The 15,581-nt window shown below is 37.8% G+C and overlaps 1 protein-coding gene across 1 annotated transcript in view; it reads right to left on the reverse strand.

Annotated features, from left to right (window-relative positions):
* Window positions 1-8,190: 8,190 nt before the first annotated feature.
* LOC114025034 (meprin A subunit alpha-like) overlaps window positions 8,191-15,581 on the reverse strand; it is a 52,037-nt gene continuing 44,646 nt past the window's right edge. The window contains exons 14-15 of the mRNA XM_027838356.1: window positions 11,042-11,339; window positions 8,191-8,533 (exon numbers count right to left, since the gene is read on the reverse strand). Coding sequence (XP_027694157.1) covers window positions 8,365-8,533; window positions 11,042-11,339 — 467 coding nt within the window. The 3' untranslated portion in view covers window positions 8,191-8,364. The remainder of the gene's footprint in view (window positions 8,534-11,041; window positions 11,340-15,581) is intronic.

A 15,581-nucleotide genomic window follows, 5' to 3' on the forward strand; every position in this document is an offset into this window, starting at 1 on the left:
CCTTCTCCAAATGATTTTACAGATGAGGAAACTGAGGCGAACAGAGTTAAGTGACTTGCCCAGGGTAACACAGCTAGTATGAAGTGTCTGAGGCCAGATTTGAAATCAGAAAGATGAATCTTCCCGTCTCTAGGCCCATCACTCTAACCACTGTGCCACCTAGCTGCCCCAATTCCCCTATCACAGTAGTCAGTTCTAAAAGTATACCTCATTGTAACCATACCCACAGAGCTCCCATTTTCCCAATACCATGAATGAGTGAACAAACCAAGCTCTCAAAATAAAACATTCCAATGTATCACTAAGTATTTCAATGGATCTATGGTCTCATCAGTATGGGTTCTAGAGATAATAAAGTTCATTCAATTCAATAAGTTATTAAATACTTACTATGTGCCAGGCCTTGTGTCACACACTGGGGACACAGAGACAAAATTGAAACAGTCCTTGCCCTCAAGGGGTTTATATTCTTCTGGGGCAGGAGACAGTACAGGAAGGCTATCTTGATCAGCCCAGTTGTGAGTATCATCCCCCCGGAAATTGCTTTGTATAAATTTTGTATTTCATCTTCTCAGGGCTTATTAGTTTCTTCCCTTCCCCTGCCCTCCCAATAGAATATAAGCTCCTTGAGGGAAGAGACTACTTTTTTTTATCATTGTATCCCCATCATGTAGCACAGAACCTGCTGTATACAATAACAGCAACATTGTTTTAAAACAACTTTGAGCAAATAAGTCATTTTGACTATTATAAATACCCAAATTAACTACAAAGGTAATATGAAAGAAGACACTATTTGCATCCAGAGAAAGAACCGATAAAAAGAAGGATGTATAGAATGATTTTACATATACATACATATTTGTATTTAATGGTAGCCATCTCTAGAGTGGTGCAAAGGGAGAAAAAAAAAGAAAAAGAAAAAAAAAGAAATATACATGATAACTTTATCATATATTTTAAAGGAATAGCAAGTTATACATAATAGATTTGCAGTTTCATGTGTCATTTTTTTTGTTATACTGTTATGGAAATGCTTGTTCTATTCCGTAAATTAAAAATAAAATTAATGAACATTTAAGAAAATAAATGCAAAGTAATTTCATGGAAGAAAACTAGGGGAGTTCAGGAAAGTCCTGATTAGGAGGTACTTCAAGCTAAATTTAAAAGAAAGTGGAGGATTTAAAAAGGCAGAGCTGAAGAAAGAGCATTCTAGGCATAGCAGGGATAGCCCATACAAAAGTATGAAGGTGTTAAGAGGGAATGTTGTGTTTCAGGACCTGCAAATAAGCCCACTGGAGTGGTACAAAGAAGAGCTAAAGACAGTAATTTGAGATAAACCTAGAAAGATAGAGAGACCGGAACCAGACAATGAAGGCAAAGCAATATTGATCAGAGATGTTTGTACCTTATTCTGAAAACATCAGAGAACCAATGGAACTTCTTATGTGAGAGAGCGACATATCAGACCTGTGCTTAAACATATCAATTTGGCAGCTATATTGAAGATGGATTGAAGAGGGGGGAGGCTCACCCTAACCATCCATGAAAATTCATGAACTCTAACCATGAAAATTTATAAAAAGCAGATTGACTTGGAATGACACACCATGTATGTAGAGGCTTTACAGTTGCCTGCCTTAGTTAGGACAGGGAGACTCATGAAGTCGTGGGATTCCCAGCTCTATTCTTGAAATTCTTCCCATTCTGAATTATGCTATTGCATATACAATTTCGAATAGAGTCTACTAGAAGGGATATGCAAGTTTTTCCAATTATACTAAAAGTGGAAAAAAAGAACAATTCCCAATTTCCAAATGATTATGAAAGCTTAGTCATAAGTTAGGAAAAAGTAGCAAATAATCCACAAGTTTAAATCTTACAAATATGCATTGTTTTCACCATGCTCAATTAGGACTTTTTAATAGATTCTAAACTGTGACCCCTCAATTTGAACTTTGGAGTCATTCTCATAGAAACACACTTATAGAGCACTTTACTGTAGGTCAGAATCCAGTAATGCTTGGGTGTAACTACGCTTAATATAATGACTTGAAGGTAAAAGCAAACAACTCCTAATTAAATGTAGCATCAAGATTTCCATCAAGAGAGAATGATAATAAATCAACAATCATTAAATGCATACTATGTGACAGGCTTAACGATAAGAACCAATAGCCTGGGTCTTGTATATCTTTTCAGTATCACTAGACAGGTATACCCTGCTTAACATGCTGTACAAAAACAACGTTAGGTGATGTAATGCTGCAAGGGGCAATTAGTGCCATAGGAGCAATGGGCTTTATTTATTTATTTTTGGATAAGTAATGGGGGTAAGTGATTTGCCCAGGGTCACATAGCTAGTAAGTATCAAGTGTCTGAGGCAGGATTTGAACTCAGGTTCTCCTGACTCCAGGGCTGGTGCTTTATCCACTGCACCACCTAGCTGCCTCTAGGAGGAATGTTATAAATGAGGAACGCATTGAACAACATCACAATAGGGCTTCAAGATTTTCTAGTGGGGTCTGGCTATAATTAATGTAATATTTATAACATTATTGGGGGGTAAGCCACATTGGTTGGCATAATTTAATGAAATGTATGCCTGTAAATAAAATCTGGCTTGAAGGCTATCAGAGGAATTTGAGGAGTGTGGATTAATTCATAGGACCCAAGTAAAGAACAACCAGTATCACTCAGTTTAGAAGCCAAAATGTAAGGAAAGGGGAATTTCCATCTTATTGTTGGATCTCTCAGACCATTTCTGGTTTTCTGTTGGAAAGAAAGAAGATAAATAATTCACTAAGGTCTTCTGACAAGAAAACAGAATTCTCTATCTCCTCATTAATCATCATTAATCTCTCTTATCTCTAAATTCTTGCAATACATATAGTCTATGCTATGTTATTTAATGCATAGACTAGACTACTGTGTTCAGTTCTGTGTGCCACATTTCAGAACATCACCAAGTTGAAGAGTGTCCAAAAAAAGGTGACCAAGAGGATTTGTTGAAAGACAAATCAAGGCAGGCTCTCACATAGAGGTCAGAAGAAACAATACAAGGACACTCTCAAGGTCTCTTTGAAGAACTTTGGATTCAGTTGTGAAGCATGGGAGAGACTAGCACAGGAACACTCAGCATGGTGTGCATGCATGAAAGAAGATGCTGCGCTCTCTAAGCAAAGTAGAATTGCAGTAACTCAAAAGAAACATGAGACACACAAATTTAGAGACATCTCCACTCCAAATGTTCATGCAGACTATTTGTGCGTGACCTGCGGTAGAGCCTCCCAAGCTCGTATTGATCTGATCAGCCACAATTGGACACAATGTATATTCACCCCAACATTGCGATGTCATTTTGGTCCTCTTCAAGTACAAAGGACAACAAGCAACTGACTCCCTATTGCCTAAGTCCAAACCCTAAGAAAAGTAGTAGGGAGTCTTCCCACCCATCTGTCTTCTGAGGTCTCCTCTCCCTTCCTGATATCCCTCTTCCTACCCTGTCAAAGAGTCACCTGGTTTATGGTTCATTCATTCAGCACTTTGCTCTCAGTTATATGTCAACTACTCTCTACTAAAGTGCTGATAACCTGGTAAATATTCCTTCTAGGAGTTTCTGTATCTAAAGAATGAAAACATAACACATTATATTTAGAGTCAGAAGACCATGCTTCAATCTGCATTCAGACTCCATCAGTTCTCTCTTTGGAGGTGGATAGCATTTTTTTTTATCATGGGTCCTTTAGAATTATCTTAGATCATTGTATTATTGAGAATAGTTAAGTCATTCACAGTTGTTTATTATACAATATTGCTGTTACTGTGTACAATGTTCTTCTGGTTCCGCTCACTTCACTTAGTGTATGCAAAGGCACTCTGGGCAACTGGTGCTGGTCTTCTAATTATTTTGCCGATGACAATTTGTTTGATAAGCTGCAGTTGCAGATTTTCATTAGTCTTGGCTTCTCTCTTTGTTAGACCACTTCTCTTGTTTAGCTTCCTTTGCTGATGGCATCTGGTGAGAGACAATGCCATAAAGAAAAAAGGCCTTAGGCCCTTATCCTCTGAGACTGAAATGTTTCCCTGTGAAAACGGGCCTTGATCCTTTGCTTTGCTTTTTATTCTTTTGTTTTAGGTGAAATAGAGTGATCTGGAAGCTATGACCTCGTCAGTTTTGAATAGTCAGAAGAGTGAGCCTACTGAGGTCTAAAAGTCTGGAAAGTCTGGGAGTCAAATTGATGCCAAATTGTGCATCCAGCACAGACAGCATCAATGACTCAAAGAAAAATCTTCAGGACCCAGACCAACAGTATCAATTTCTAATTTGGGTGTGAAGTTGGTGGACCAGTGCTAGGCAGAAACTGTTCTAAGTCTGAGACTAATCTCTCTGAAGACCCAAGTGGTATAAGGCAAGGGTCAGCAAATCACAGCTGGCACATTACAGCCCATGGGCTGAATCTGGTCTGCCTCTTGTATGACCCATGAGCTATAAATTGTATTTTTACATATAGCTTAAAAAGGCCAAGGTCTCCCACTGCATCCTAGGCCATCTCCAGTTATCCTCATCTATACCTGGCCACTGGACCCAGATGGCTCTGGAGGAGAAAGTGAGGCTGGTGACTTTGCACATCCCTCCCTCACTCAAATCCAATTCATTTGCAAGTTACGTCATCATCTCCCTGATGTCATGGTCCTCTTTGAGAACAAAGGACAAACCACTACAAATTGTATTTAAATAAATTGCACATCTTTACATTTTAAATAAATTATATTTAAATACATTGTATTTTAAAATTTTTTAAAAAATCCATTCTTAGCTTATAGGTCATACAAAAACAAGTAGCAGGCCAGGATTGGGCCCATGAACAGAAGTTTGCTGATCCCTGATATGGGGGAAATTGTATCCTTGAAGTGTTGAGGATGGGGGGAATGTTTATACTTCTTGTTATATGTCTTTGTGAAAGTAATTGATGTCAGTTGGCTAAACTGTACTTGTCAATTGTAGCTAACAGTAAAGGGAACACAACTATTGGCTTAACAAGGGTGGGGAACCTTCGGCCTTAAGGCCACATGTGCCCCTTTAGGTCTTCTATTTTGGTCCTTTGACTGAATTCAAACAAAGACTTGTTCTATGAAGTTTAGATTTCAGTCAAAGGGCCACACTTGAGGACATAGAAAGCTATATGAGGCCTCGAGACCACAGGTTCCCCACCACTAGAGCCAATAGCATTAGAGAAAATCAACACAACCTTTCAGGGATACCCCTAGAACCCTGAGGGGAGATGTAGCAATATTTCTGTGAGTACTCTGAGCATACTTATTACACATAATTTTATTCCTCAGAAACTCTATCCTTGACACAGGCATGTGTATTTCCTTATGTCCATTGATTTGTGGAATAAGGGAGTAGAGCTCTTTCTGGGAGCAACCCAACCCAAAAGCTAGTTTTCTAGCATAGGGCTGAGAACCCAATTCCAGCCTGTTGTTAGAGTCATGAACTATTCATTTATTTTATAACTAAATCCCCAAGGACAGAATTAATACTACCTTGTGCTTTTGTATCCCATTAAACAAGCATAAACTGTTGTTTTGTAGTATAACTCAAAGGCTTGGACCATTAAATTACACTTTATATTCATTCTCTCAGGGGATCAAATGTAATAACTACATGAGGATATCTAAGCGTAACTCACAATAATAATCTAAGAATGGATTTGACACAGGACTCAAATATTCAGAATAGGTTCAATATGATAATAGAGTTCTTCTTTCATTACTTGACCAATTCTGATAAGACCAAATTTCTGCCTGTTTTGTAATTTTCAGTATTAATATTTATTACAATGATACACCAAAACCCTTAAAAGGAAGCCGAAAGAGAGCGTCTTGTTTTAGGAGGGTTTCTTGGTTTGTTTGTTTGTTTTTTAAGGGAGACAGGTGGTTCAGGGTTTATTGGACATGAAATATCTTTATTCTTGAATTCACAAAATCTTGAAATATTACATTTAATCTTATTGAATACATTTGATAAATATCCAATATTGTAAAGTTAGCTATGAGTTCTCTACATAGGAAAATAAATGTATTTCAATTAGTCACCCAAGCTTTTCTTTAGGGAGGTTGATATTTCAATTAATTAAATTGATTAAATATGATTATTTCTGTAATTAATATTGACCTTAATTGATAAATGATGTTCTTATGATAAACCATTCTCTGCCAGACTTGGCTATCTGGATGCTAGAAGGCTAGGAGCACCAACTTGTCTTGTTTTTATTGTCTTCTCTCCTGGACCATCATTTCCCACCTGCTACATTTCTGGACTTCATCCTGGTCTCCATAAACTCATTATCCTACAAGACATCAACCTATAAACTCTTATTTCCTCAGTAGCCCCTATCCCCAGGCCCCCTCCTGCCTTCTGACTGGAAAGGGTAAGAGGGGGACATTGGAGACCTCCTCCCAGATCATCCTTTTAGGAGGGTGCCCAGGACAGCCATCTCACCATTTCCCTCACAGCTGTACTTTTCTGGACTTTATCATGTCTTGTACCAGGTATCCTTCCTCCTTCTTCTCCTTCCTGCACTCCCCTTTCAGTTTTATATGTTTTCCCTCATTGGATTGCAAACTCCTTGAGGCCAAGGATTATTCTTTTGCCTTTCTTTGCATCCCCGGGCCTAGAATGTTGGGTGCTGTTCTTGTTTGTTCTAGGTAGTGGTGGTGGTTATTCAGTCATTTCAGTTATATCCAACTCTTTGTGAGCCCGTTTGGGGTTTTCTTGGCAAAGATACTTGAGTGTTTTGTCATGTCCTTCTCTTGTTCATTTTACAAATGAGGAACTGAGGCAAACATGGTTAAGTAACTTGCCCAGGGTCACACAGCTAGAAAATGCCTAAGGCCAGATTTGAACTCAGGAAGATGAGTCTTTTTGACTCCAGGCCCAGCATTCTATCCACTGCGGCACCACCTAGCTGCCCCTGGAACATAGTAGGCACCTAATAAAGGTTAATTGACTAGCTGGACCACAATTAATTTCACAGTGTTTGGGGGCCACAGAAGTCCTTGAAAGATAATGTTATTCAGCCTTAATAATTTTCTAAGACCATTAGGCTGAAAAAATATAAATTCTAATTAATCTGATAATTTGTCCTCAGTCCTTTTCATATTTAGCTACTCCTCTTAGCATTCTTTCCCCTTATTTTTCCAATTCACAGGCCACTTCTTCCCAACCATCACAGAAAACATTCTTGGAATATTGTGAACTCTTATGACCAATTTTAGATGTGAGAGATGAAATAGTATATGTAGATATTTGTATTAATATTGATCCTATAAGAGAAGCATCACACATAGAGAACTGGCCTTGAAGTAAGGAAGCTGGTGCGCAAGATCCATTGTTGACACACACAGGCTGTATGACCATGATTTCACTTTTCAGTGACCTTTGTTTTTATTTGCATTTATTCCCTCTATATTTATTCTATATATACTTATATATGTATACCTGCTATCTTTCCAGTTCTACTGTAAACTCTTTGAGACTAGAGATTATTTCATTCTATATAATTGCATCCCCATCACTTAGCACATGTCCTGGCCTGGCATGTAGTAGGCACTTCATCAATTGTTGTTGACTGATTGATAACTGTGTGACCTCAATAAATTAATTACCTCTGTAAGCCTCAGTTCTCTCATATGCAAAATGGAGACAACAATCTACTTTGCAAGGAGGAAATAAAGGCAATATAAAAATTTTAAAAAATCAATAAAATTTTATTTTTTTAATCTCTTGGTACAAAGGCCTTTTAAGGAGTAAAACCAATTAAGTGGTTGTAGTGGATATAGTGCTGGGCCTGGAATTGAGAAGACCTACATTCAAATTCAGCTTCAAACATGAGTTATGTGATTCTGGGTAAATCACTTAAACTCTGTCTACCTTAGTTTCCTCATCTGTAAATAAAGAATATAACCCCCTGAGGGGTTGGTGTGAGGATTAAATGAGATAACATATGTAAAAGTGCATTGCAAACCTTAAAGAACTATTTAAATGGTATCTATTATCATTATTATTATTATTATTAAAGACCCCACCTTAAGCTTTGCCTTCTGCTAAGAGACACACAGGAGATTTTAAATTTCATAGTTGAATTCCTCCAATGGACTTCATCTTGTAACTTGTACCTTTAGTAAGAGCCAAAGAGTCTCTAAATCATTTAGTGCTGGACTCAAATTAAGGCATTAACAAGCAAGAGAGATGGTCACTTCAGAGGATGTCAATTTAGAATGAAGGTGGTAAGTGACCTAGTCTCTACTTAGAAGGAGAGAAGGAAAAATGGTTGTGGGAGAACCACTCCAGAGATCTCAAAAGTCTGCTTGTGATGGCATCCTTTTGGACAGCATGTAGATGAAGGCAGTACTCAACACAATAGTTCCAGCAGCTCCTCCAATCATCATTCCCAGGATGCTTCCATGAACCTGCATAGCCTGACATCGTTCTCCAGTGTAAAAGAAGGCATGTCCAGAGGCACACCTGGGGAAAAACATCAGAAATGGCCAAGTGTGAGAAATGACCAAATGTTTATGGATTCACAGATTTTTGGAATGGAGGACATCTAATCTGACTCTCTCTTCCTTTTTCATTGAGAATTTGAGTTACAGAGGAATAAAATAATCTGTCAAAGACCATATAGTGTATCCATGGCAAGACTAGAACCCAGACCTCCTGACTCCCAAATCAATGCTTTTCCCATCATACTATGCTGCCTCCCAATGTGTGGGTAGTCCTCAGATGAAATCAGAGAAATACAATTAAACAACCTTTCAGAGAATTAAAGGAGAACCTTAGCCCCTCTCAAAACTCAGGGATGCTCAAATAAACATTCAAGGTAGAATCAGGTAGTTGTGTGTATACGTGTGTGCACGTTGGTAGAACTACATGACTTGGCCATTTGTTTGACACTTTTTTGTTGGGCATTAAGTTAATCTCTCAGATCTTAGTGGTTTCATAGGCTCCACACTAACATTAGCCCCTTTGGAGTACATTCAATAGTGTATCTGTGAGCATTTGTACCTTGGAAATCAGCAAACTCTACAACTCAGGGCTTGATTTATTATTTTATCAATTTCTAGACTTAGGAAAGTGACGATGAAAATGTTAATAATACAGATTAAACTTAGAATGCGTTGTGAGGAAAAAAATATGTGTGTAGATACACATATATGTGTGTGTGTGTATATATACATATATATCTCGAGCTAGAGCTATCTAGATCTATATCTATCTATATCTATATCTATAGCTATCTATTTAATATATTTGTAAAGAACCAGTTATTGAACATTTACTAGATCACCCCGGTTACATTTGTGACAAATCCAATAGTTTTTACTTGTTATGAGTCTTGACTCCTACTAAGTGAAGATATGTCTGCTTATTCCCAAAGAATTTCTATAGATCTTTTTATAGATCTGTTTGTCATGTGCTCTAAGAATGTCATCTACTACTACTACCACTACTACTACTACTACTACTACTACTATTACCACCACCACCACCACCACTTCTACAACAACAACAGCTACTACGACTACTATTACTATTACTACCACCACCACCACCATTACTACTACTACTACCACTACTGCTGCTGCTGCTACTGTTAGTATTTCAATATATGGTTCTCACATATACTCCCAAACTTTATAAGTCATTATCGTCTTAGTTCTAGATGTGATTTTTTTGCCTACCCTTTGAGGAGAGATCATAACCAAGAATTCTCCAACTTGGAAAAAAGATCAGAACCACAAGAATTCTGGAATTATATTTACTTTAATCAATCCTGGTGGCTATGAGGTTCCAATTTCCGAATCTCCGCTGATCCATCACTGCCACCACCACCAGTTATCTAAGGACCCTGGCACTAGTTGTCCTGGAGACACACTGAAATTTGAAATTGCTCAGGAGATGCTTTCAGTGTTAGTTTTCTCATTAGTAAAGTAAGAGAGTTGGCAGGGGAGGTAGAATGTTGTAATTGATTCAGAGTGAGAGGGCTTGAGTTTGATTACTAGCTTTATAACTGTATGTATGACCTCGGGCATGTCACCCAATCCGTCTGAGTTTCAATTTCCTTATCTGTAAAATGTTGTATTATTTGATCTCTTGGGTCAAGTGCAGCTCCAGATTCTAGTTTCTTGGGAAACTATTCCTATTTTTAATTACATGAGTTCCATTCATTCCATGTGGCAATACTCCTATCACAGAAGAATCTCATTTCCCTTTCTTAGTATAACTTTGAGTAATTTATTCTGGAAATGTTTTAGTTCTGGAAAGATATAGGAAAAGTATGTAAGATAGTAGTAAAACACTGACTTTGCTTCTAGGCCAAAAGAAAGGAACTAAACTGAAATACAGGTTGAAATATAAAGGCTATAAAATGACATTATTATCAATAATAATCATACCTAACCTTAGATAGCACTATTTAAAACATTCAAGGCAGTTTACTTTTGCTATCTCATTTAATACTCACAATAGACCTAGAGGTTTCGCAGCTAAACTGGAGGGTTTTGAAAAGAATTAATCTGAGAGAAAAATAAATGAATCCTGGTCCAAATTGAAGAGCCAGCCTATAGGTGCTGGGGACTATTCTCCCTGAGTTAACTGATGCTCCCTGTTAATCAGGCAGAGCATTGGAATAGGAATCAAGAAACCTCATTTAAGTTATGGTTCTGCTAAGAATCAGCTGTATGACCTTGGGCAAGTCATTCCTCCTCCCCTTTTGGCTTAGCTTTTTCATATATGAAGTAAGGAGGACCATCCTCATGATCTCTAAGGTCCTTTCTAGCTCTGACAGAATATGATTCTGTACCATTGCCACATTGCAATGAAAATATAATTCACAGGAAGGGTTAGGATACCTTTTTAAAAGGTAAAAAGTTTTTTTTTTAACCTACAAAATTTGTCTAGAATGCTAAGTGCAGTAGGTAGAAGGATGATCCCAATTCCCTTCAGTATTCCTGGAGCCCCCTCAGCACCCACCTGCAGCTTGCCATTCCTTTCACATTCACACAGATTCCTTCATTCTGACAAGGGTTTGGTTCACATGGATCTCTGAAGTACTGTGGCCAATTGTGATCCTCCAAGGGGCCTGTGTTCTCTACAGACCGTTTATGCCGCTGAGGTCTAGCATCTAGGCTGCCAGGTTGGTCTTCTTCTGATGTCACCGTCCTGGAATCCTCCTGCGAAGTTCGAAGCTCATGACTTTGGAGAATCAGACCTGAGGAGCTCCGCCTCGCTCTGGTAACAGGAACTTCAGTCTTTTTAAGGTGAGTGATATCTTCACAGGGAAACAGACAAAGGAAGGAATCATGGACACAACTCAAGGTTAAAACAGCAAACATAATCAGTTTTTGTTCCCAAGGACACCAGATAAACCTGAGGTTTCTGTGGCACTCATGGATAGAACTTTCAGAGACCTGACCCAACATTCTGTGATACCTAGGATTAGATGGTCTATAGATGAACTGTTTGTTCTTATCCAGGCCCAGTTCAAATATCCTGTAATCCCAGTGGCCAGGCAGACTGAGGCTGATGGATCACTCAAACTAAGGAATGCTGGGCTTTGGTGAGCTAGCCAATAGGGTGTTTGTATTAAGCTTGGCATTAATACGTGGAGCCCTTGGGAGTGGAAGGACCCCTATGTTGCCTGAGGAGAGGAGAATGGGCCTAGATTGGAAATAGAGCTAGTCAAAGTTCCCTTACTGAGCAATAGTGAGATCAGGCCTGTGAATACCTTTGCACTTCCATCCTGGGGGAAGCGGAGAGACCCAGGCTTTATTTATTTATTTATGTTTTATTTAAAAATAATAATAAAAAGATTAAACTCTTCTGAAGCAATTCCTGAGTCATTGTGTTAAGTGAGTGATGACCCTTGATCCTAGGGTAGCTTGTCTGGGGGCCCTACATGCAAAAGTGGGTTACCCAGGTCCTGTACTCATGGACTTGTGGAAGCACTTCACCTTTCCAGAATCTACCCCGAATGTACAATAAAAGACACACTCTCTGAATCATTTAGATGTCAGCTACCCTACTAACCACCGGATTCCTCATCTTCCATCATAACCAGAATCTCTTTTGGCTAAGAAATCCATCTACTTCAAGAAATCAAACTCTGGCTGTTTTTCGAATTTAGCTCTTTTCCCCTTACCTCCACCTCTTGGAAGCCCTATCTCCTCTCCCTTAAGGCTCACTTCAAAGGTTTTTCCTGATTCCCTTAATGTCTATTGTCCCCAATCCCTGCGTCCAAATACTTTGTATTTATGTTACACATATCCTATATTTACTTATCTGTGAGAAGGTGTGTCCTGAATGCAATCTCCTTGAAGATAGGTACCTTCTCACTTCTGTTTGCTTTTCCTAGCAACTAGCATAGAGCCTGGCACATAGTGGGAACTTAATAAATGTTTACTGAATGACAATGTTGTAACCCCTCTACCAGCTCTGATATCCCTTGATTAAATTTCAAAATGAGGCTCAATGTATGTCTTCACCCAATTGAAAAGGATTGCTTAAGGATTTGGAATCAGAAAGTCCTGAGTTCCAGTCCTACCTCAGATACTTAGTTATGGGATCCTGAGGAAGTCAATTTAATCTCTTATCCTCAGTTTCCTCATCTGTAAAATGGGCTTAACAATAACATCTATCTCACAGGGTTAATGTGAGAATTAAATGAGATAATACACGTATTTGTGTGTGTGTATTTTTTTCAAAACCTTAAAGCACTATTTAATTGTTAGCTATTATTACTCTGTGTCCAGCACCAGGTACTATAGGTACAAAAGAAATGTAAGATATAACCCCTGCCCACAGAGAGCTTCCATCCTTTTTATTGCCTTATCCCCTATACTGGCTTATCTTATCTCAGTTGTCTAGTAAATTAAATTACATCATAGCTCTTCATCTACCTTATTTTTAAAATTTTCCAACTGTATTATACATATATGTACACGTAATATATAACATCTGCTATATTGCATTGCATATATGTGTAATATATAACATGCATCACATATTATAGAACAATTGGAGTATTTAAAAAAAACAAACAAGGCTTTCTGCCATTAAAAATCATCTAGACAAAAACTTATAAGGACTTTAATTCACTAGACAATCAGGATAAGTCAGTAAATATATAACAATATATATGAACATACACATATATATGCATATGTATTTGTGTACACACACATATAGGGCAGCTAGGAGGTACACTGGTTAGAGTGATGGGCCTGGAGTCAAGAAGACCTGAGTTCAAATCCGGTCTCAGACACTTACTAGCTGTGTGACTCTGGATAGGTCACTTAACTGGTTTGTCTTAGTTTCCTTATCTATGAAAATGAGCTGGGGAAGGAAAAGGCAAACCACTCCAATATCTTTACCAAGAAAACCTCCAAAAAGGAAGAGTCATGTCTGACTAGACAGCAAAATGACAAGGCAAAAAAACCACACACAGATACATTTAGGTCAGAGCTATAATTTCATTACTATGGGACTCTCCTCACAGATACAGATCAACAATTGCTTTGTAAATTGTGGTCTTAGAGTTGCCTGTGTCATTGAGTGCTTAAGTAACTTTTCAGCCCTACCAATGTATCAGAAAGGATTTTAACCCTGTTCTTCCTAACTCCAAAGCCAGCCTTATTTTTACTACTCCTCATCGGTACTCTTAAAGCTAAGAAAAAAGAAAAAAACACAACAACAACTTTTTTTTGACCTGTCATTTTATAGGCGTTGGGAGCAGCTGGTGAGAAACTCTATCAACACACATCAGTACCTGTAGGGTGATTTATATTCTTTCTGAATTGCCTAGAGCACTGAGAAGTTGTGACTGGCTCAGGATCATACAACCATTATGTGTCAGAGATGGGATCTAAATCTAGATCTTCCTGAATACACGGCCAGCTGTCTATCCAATATACCATGTTGCTTTTCATTAATAAATGAAGAAGAAGAAGGAGGAGGAGGAGGAGGAGGAGGAGGAGGAGAATAGTGTGAGGAGAAAAAAGGAGGGAAGGAAGAAAGGAAGGGGGGAAGGAAGGAAGGAAGGAAGGAAGGAAGGAAGGAAGGAAGGAAGGAAGAAAAAACACTGAATATGTTTGATGTTTAAACATAGGTCGTCTCATTGATCCCTTAGAGTTAGCAAGAACTGAATAGTGATGAAGGGGCAGTTAGGTGACACTGTATAGAATGCTTAAAAAAAAAGAGTCAGGAAGACTCTTTTTCTGAGTTCAAGTCTGGCCTCAGACACTTACTAGCTGTCTGACCCTGGGCTAGTCACTTAACCTTGTTTGCCTCAGTTTCCTCATCTATAAAATGAGCTAGAGAAGGAAATAGCGAATCACTCCAGTATCTTTGTCAAGAAAACCTCAAATGGAGTTAGGAAAAGTTGGACATGACTAAAAAACAACTCAACATCTAGTTGAGGCATCTAGTAAGGTTGAATCATGAAAATTCTATAGATTTCCTTTCCTACTAGCTAAGTTATCAAGCAAGATGGCCTTAAATATCTAGTGACTCTCAAAGAGGGGTTCAAATGAAACCAGGCTTCCCTAAAACATTTTCTTAAAATATGCCTGCCCAAAGGGTGGTAGTAAGGGATAATGGATATAGAACTTGCCTTGGCATCAAGAAGCCCTAGGTTCAAGATCTACCTATGACATATATTGACTATATGATCAACCTCAAGTGATCTTGAGAGTGCCGAGGCCATATTCCAGTACAAGTTAGAGACATGTTGTCCACTTTAATCAGTGGAAGAAACTCCCCTACTGAGAGTTTCACAAGCCGAAGAAATAATAGGTTCAAATGCTTACCTGATAGAGTCCTCTTTTTTAAAATTTTAATTTATGGAATAAAGCAAGTATTTCTATAACATAATACAATAAAGAAGATGATTGTACATGAAACTGCAAATCTTTGCACAAATTGCTATTCCTTTCAAATATACAACAAAATTATCATATAAATTTCTTTTTTTCTCCCCTCCACTTCCCTCCTGCCCTAGAGATGGCTACCATTAGACACAAATATATATATATAATATGTATATGTATATATATATACATATATATGTAAAATTATTCCATACACACTTCTCTTTATCAGCTCTTTCTCTGGATTCAGACAGTGTCTTTCTCCATAAGTCCTTTATAGTTAATTTGGGTATTTATAATGATCAAAATAACTTATTCATTCAAAGTCATTCTTAAAACAATATTGTTGTTACTATGTATAGTGTTCTCTTGGTTCTATTCATTTCACTCTTCATTATTTTGTGCAAGTCTTTCCATGATTTCCCTTATTATTTTTTTAGTTTGTTTTTGGCATATACATGCATACACATATACATATACATACATATATACATATACACATATATACATAGCTACACACACAGATACATAGATATAGATATAGATATAGATATAGATGATATAGATATAGATATAGATATATAGATATAGATATAGATATAGATATAGATATAGATATAGATATAGATATAGATATAGATATAGAT

Source organism: Vombatus ursinus, unplaced genomic scaffold, assembly GCF_900497805.2.
Source record: "Vombatus ursinus unplaced genomic scaffold, bare-nosed wombat genome assembly UNPS02014826.1, whole genome shotgun sequence".
NCBI classification, from domain to species: domain Eukaryota; kingdom Metazoa; phylum Chordata; class Mammalia; order Diprotodontia; family Vombatidae; genus Vombatus; species Vombatus ursinus.